Genomic DNA, 6,358 nt, shown 5'->3' on the forward strand with positions numbered 1-6,358 from the left:
TGCGAAATACAAGAGTGTATACAAAGGATACAACTTTTATCAATTGTAAACAGGGGTATATAAAAAGGATACAACTTGAATCGACTTTATTTGTTCGCACAACAAATACAACTAAGGCAAAATACATAAATACGGAAAAGTAAAATGTTCTTGTTGAGATTCAAACTCAAGACCTTCGCTAGCTAAGCAAGCGCTCTAACCAACTAACCTATGATCGCTTGCTGCTCTCTTGTTTCGGTTCAAAACAATTAATCTCTTGTTTCATGGATTTGCTATAAAATTCAAATATAACTACGAATGATAAAACTGCTAAAAGTGTAGCTAAGAATGGTAAATATAATATAAATGTTTGATGTGTCGCATAATTTTTTAGAGTAATTTTATTTTAACAACCAATATGGATATTTTCACTCTTGGGCTTGGGCCAGAGCACATAAGAGCTACCCCACTGGTGTCCAGGATTCAATTGGTCTATTAACATTTGACATATAAAAAATTTGAGAGGGAAAAAGAATAACTTGCCAGCTTGTTTGAACGGTTGTTATCTATTGTATTGTATTGTATTGTTACTTTAAATAAAGGAATTTTTACATTCCTATACCACATAGGAAACCTTTTTACCCTACATGTTTAAGGTTTGAGTAAATTACACTTAGTATACCAAATTACCAATCCTATACCATACTTAATTAAGGGTCTAATTAATGGGCTATTTTTACTCCTTAATTAAAGGTATCCATATCTAATTAATGGGCAGTTTTTACTCCTTAATTAAAGGTATCCATATATCTCACGTTTCTCTCTCCTTACCCCTCACCCCCTCACCTACGTTTTTACCCATACCCCACATTCTTTCTTGTTCTTCATCCGCGATTGCAAGATCAATCAACGAAAGATGTCCTTGAGATGCATTAGCCAGCGAAATCTCATTATATTTGAATGTCGTGCCAATTTCCTCTGCAACAATTGTGGCATGTGATCTGATTTTCTGAAAGTCTACATGAAATCAAAAGTTGCAACAAACATTTTAATATGCCACGAACTAGCAAAACAATGAAAACAGATACACTTTAGTAGTTTTTTTTTTGGGTACCAAACAAAATTCCCTCTTCTGGAAAAGTCAAAAATGAGAAATTTATTGGTAAAGAGACTAATATGAAAAGCTGCCGATAACTTCTCCAAACGACTTAGAAATACTGACTGTTGAAGCCCTCACCTAGATTTACTGTTTGTCGTGTATTTGTAGTGTAATTGCAGTGTCATTGTAGTGTAATTGTAGTGTAATTGTAGATTTAGTGTAATGGATATGATCTGTTGAAGCTCTCACCTAGATTTACTGTTTGTAGTGTAATTGTAGTTAATTTGTAGTTTATGTAGAACATTCCAAGATTAATTGTAGTCTAAAATGTAGATATAATGTAGACATGATTTTGGATGATGTGTTTCCTGTTTTCCCTGTAACTGTAGGTAAATTATAGTTATTCTTATATTAGGTACTTAAACTGTAGGTAATTTGAAAATTCACTGTAGGTAAACTGTAGGTAAATTTGTTTGAATTGTAGAACTGATTTTATACATAATTGTAGAGTTTTTGTAGTTAATAGTAGTTATAATGTAGGATTCATGTACCGCTTCACACCATCTATCACAGTATGGATATGATCTGTTGAAGCCCTCACCTAGAATTACATAACAAACAGCAATAAAAATATTTACAATCATAAAATAGTTTATCTATAATTTATCTACAATGTATCTCCAATTATATCTACAAATTATCTACAATCTACAAATTAACTACAATTTGTCTACAAATTATATACAATCTACTATTTGATTTCACGATGTATTTGATTTCTACAATTTTTTCTGTAGTATCAATTGATACTTGTTCTGCAATTGTAGAAATCAGGATACTGTAGCTTGCATTCTCATCTACCACAATGGCATCAACTTCAAAATCTCTAAATCTGCCATAGTTATCCCAATCCCTATTAAATTGTAGCATGATTGCGATTTTGGACATGATTTGTTGTTGATGTTGATTTTTTTTTGGATTTCTAGATTGAAAGAAGAAAAGATGAAGAAGAGATATATTTGATCGATAATTTGATAGAAGCAACGACGAAGAACAGATTTTTTCAACTTTGAGTTGTTGAAACTCGAAAATTTTGAATTCTACAATTTGAATTCAGCTCGTCGAAACTCTTAGTAGTTGAATCTGTTCTTATTTTTAGGAGCTGTTCGTTCTTTTTTTTTCAGAATTTGAATTGTAGTTCTGGAGAAAAAAATGCAGATGAGAAATCTCCTTTCCCTTTTTAAAAATTGAATTTAATGTAGAATCAATTATCACCAAGATTCTCTCCTTAATTTTAGCGCATTTTTTAGGGAATATTCTGCTCCTTTAATGCCTAATAGTCGAATGGTACAAATTTTGTAGGTAAAATGTGGACTGGGCGGGTAATATACAAAATATGAACATTTTTGGTAATAAACTTTCATATATGGTATAGGAAGGAAAAAATCCCTTAAATAAAATATTTATTTTGATTGTTACTTAAATTTATTATATCGTATTGTTAAATATGTTATTATGTAACAATGAAAAGTGGCACTTTATGTAACAATGGATTAGGTGTGGTGGCCTCGTGACCTTATTTTTTTCTTCTCATTTTGTCTTTCTTTATTATTAAATAATTCTATTTTATCTTTTGCCCTAGCTTTTTATATATAAAGAATAATGTTATTCTTTATATTGATATTGTGTACATCAAAACGATACAATACAATACAATATAATATGATACGATACAATATGAATCGATACATAACAAGATTAAGATGTATTTTTCCTACTTGGAAGCAACGAATAGGTCTGAGAGTGCTCCAATCTCGCTAACATCTACGGGGAACTCATCAATTTCATCGCGCCATGGATTCATCTCATCGCGATCAATGGATCGGGTCGCCCGCCAAATCACACTGCTACATTTGAAACCCGACCCGAATGCAATCTGCCACAATGTGACTCCCTTTTTCACCCTACCTTTCGCCTCCACATAAGCCACTTCATACCAGATCGAACTGTTGGAAGTGTTACCAAATCTGTATAACGTCATTCTAGAAGCTTCCATTTGTTCATCGCTAAATCCCAATTTCTTCTGCAAATCATCCAACACTGGTTTCCCGCCGACGTGTGGGAAGAAGTGATCGATTGCTCTGGAGAAATCAGGATTATAAGGCTCCATTTTACTTCCCGTGCGAAAGCGCCGCACTATAATATTCGCCAAGTAACGGAATTGTTCAGATAGAGGAAGGACTAGGGGAGCTACAGTGGATATGTTTGATCGAATGGTTTTCATAGCTGCGTACAAGAGATCTTTGTTAATCGTGATTCCTCGATGTCCTTGTTCATCTTCTTCCATGAAAATACAGTTGTAGGAGCGGTCGTTGTTTGCTGTTTGAGATCGGACGGTGTGGACGAGCTCATACTTGCAGGTATTCTGATCGGACGGTTTGTTGGTGAGGAGAAGGGCAACCGCACCAACACGAAATACGCAATTGCTTAGCAATTTTGACCGGTCATTGCCTTTGTATACGTTGTCTGTGGTGCTCTCAGTCGTTACTAATAGGGCATAGGAATTATCATGCACCTGCACAGCAGTATATCATGAGTTGATAAACAATGTTAGTATGTTACTATGTCTTAAATTGAGTTTTGCGTTAACTAATACGCTTAATATCTAGTGAACGCCTAAGAATTTTAACTTTTCTAATTTTCAAAAAATGTTACTCCATAAAAGATCATAATTCATTCCCAAAAGTACTGATCGGAAAACACATATTGGCCACTTCAAGAGATGGTACTAATTTTTCACATTACTTGTACTCTTTTGGTTGAAAAATGACGACATTAGGAGTACGAGAATTAAATTATTTGTTTTTCAATGATAGTCCAAACATCGGGTTCTCAATATTTGCATGTGAAAGAACTTCATGAACAATACTATAACTCACAATTTCATAATTGAGAATATTTACAGAATAATAATAAAAATAATGATCAAAGGATTTTGTATACCAGATAATAACAATGTTATATAATATGAGATAGATGGCATTTCCTAAATAATTGTTCATATCAAAGCAAAAGATAAGATGAATCTAGGGTATCATTGTACAAAAAGTTGGTAGTGAGATCAAATATGGAAATATTAGTGAGGATATTTTAGTCGTTCTCTTCTAATACTCTCTCTGTTTCAATTTAGATGAGTTAATTTAACTCGGCACAGAGTTTAAAAAGAAAAAAAAGACTTTTGAAACGTATGATCTTAAAAGCTTAAAGGGTACAAATTTTATGGGGTCATGACATTTGTCTGGTTATAAAAGCTTCTCATTAAGGATAAAATGGGTAAAATAAAGAGTTTAAAGTTAAATTATTTTTAATTGAAGAAATATGTCATTTTTTTTTAAAGGGACTAATAAGGTAAGTGTAACATCTAAATTAAAACCGAGAAAATAATTAGTTTGTGAGGTCAAAATAACCGAGAAAAGAAAGCATAGAACCAATATTGGTCAAGACGTCTAACTTTTAAGTTTCTTTTTTCTCTATAAAGATAGATAGGTATGGAGAGTTTGTTAATCTAACATCGCAAGCTAGAGGTGGGTGGGAAGTTACCACGAACATTGTGGGATAGATGACATATCTCACGCCTTAATTAGATATCAATCTAGTGATTTCCCTTAATAAATAGTGACGAGGCACATATTCCTTCACCCGGATAATTACATTGTGTAGCTAGGTGAAAAAATTCTTTTTTAAGTATATATATTATATATTGATTCCTAATTTTTTTTTTTTTTTTTTTTTTTTTTGAGTTTGCATCTTTGTATTTTGACAACCTATAGTGAAAATTACTCTTCCACTACTATTGATAAACCCTATGCGGCGCTAACCCATATTAGTTGGTCCAGTAGATACAGATATCCGATGATTCCAAATAGAAAGATAATTGAAGTTGCACTAAAAGGCAAACAAAAACGATTTAAGTTATATAGTATATAGATAGTACAATTTTTTTGTATATTACTATTAGTTACTAGTGGGATTATACTGGATTGTTGTTGTTGTACTATTAATTACTTCAAATTAATAATTGAATACAACAGATCATTATTTTATATATTTTTGGTAATAATAAAACTATTATTAACATAATGTAATGGTGTATAAAATTTATAAGCACGATACTTAACCTCGGGGTAAAAAAAGGAAGTTATAGCATACATGAAAAAGGGTGAGATCCAGTTGAGAGAAGAACCTTGAGTAGATTTTGAACAAGTCCTATGGCAATAAGACCAGCACTGCACCCCATTCCTGTCATATTATAGCTGCGGATATCTTCTCTTAGCTTGTAACGTTTCACTATGACACTAGACAATGATGGCATTATATTGAAAACGCCGCAGACAGAAACCAATATACCTATTTCCTCACATCTAACTCCAGTTTTAAGCAGAAGCTCATCTATGGCTCCGAAAATCGCCATCTCCACTTCTTCCTTAGCAGCTTTTGTGCTCATATTCATAGGATCGCTTAACAAGCCTTTAGAAACATACGTTTTATCTCCTAAGCCAGATCTTTGCAAGATCCTGTCCATGAACTCCAGTGTGTCACTGTTAAACTTTAGTTCTCTGCTGCTTCTGTTGAGAAAATTCTGTCTGCAAATTTGCTGGTTTTTCTGGGGCTTGTAACATGCAAAATCTACCAGGAAAATTCTTGACCCGGCCGTGCTTTTGCAAAAAACATACCAAAATAAGACAATTATTAAAGTTGGCACTAAAATGAGGAAAAGCTTAGGGTATATTATGATCGATTCCATGAGATCGATCGTCGAAAACAAGGTGCCAAATTTGACGTGTTTCAGCATATGAGCTATGCTAGCAGCCTTGCTTATGAGTAATTTATAGCGACGGATTGTTGGTTAGGAAAGTAGGTCTGTTGGCTAATTTATTACTTGATGCGTATGGACAATCAAGCTAACGATACCTCGATCTCAACTATTTTATATTGATTATTTAAATTTCCTATATCAATTATGCTCATTCAAATACTACATATAATTTGTCTTTTAGAATTGTGTACAGGTAAAATCGGGGATAAAGTTACCCCGATTTTCCGGTAAAAAAATGAGAGGGGAAGCAGGATCTGGCATGACCTCGAGTAAAGTCGAGAGGTTCCACGTCTCAGAGCCCCGAGAGGACGAATGGTGCACCCGGGACCGGATACGGCTGAGCATCGAGTCCGAGCAGAGTAAAGGGCCAAGACTAAGGACAAATAACGGTTAGGCACGATAAA

The 6,358-nt window shown here is 33.6% G+C and overlaps 1 protein-coding gene across 1 annotated transcript; it reads right to left on the minus strand.

The window, feature by feature from the left end:
• Positions 1-2,731: 2,731 nt before the first annotated feature.
• LOC109244203 (3-ketoacyl-CoA synthase 2-like) lies at positions 2,732-5,992 on the minus strand. The gene is made up of 2 exons (XM_019411257.1): positions 5,322-5,992; positions 2,732-3,653 (listed from the first exon to the last, which is right to left on the minus strand). The coding sequence occupies exons 1-2, from the start codon at positions 5,928-5,930 to the stop codon at positions 2,853-2,855; spliced, it is 1,410 nt and encodes a 469-aa protein (XP_019266802.1). The 5' UTR covers positions 5,931-5,992; the 3' UTR covers positions 2,732-2,852.
• Positions 5,993-6,358: the final 366 nt, after the last annotated feature.

The sequence above is a fragment of the Nicotiana attenuata genome, unplaced genomic scaffold (genome assembly GCF_001879085.1).
Source record: "Nicotiana attenuata strain UT unplaced genomic scaffold, NIATTr2, whole genome shotgun sequence".
In the NCBI taxonomy this organism is placed as follows: Eukaryota; Viridiplantae; Streptophyta; class Magnoliopsida; order Solanales; family Solanaceae; genus Nicotiana; species Nicotiana attenuata.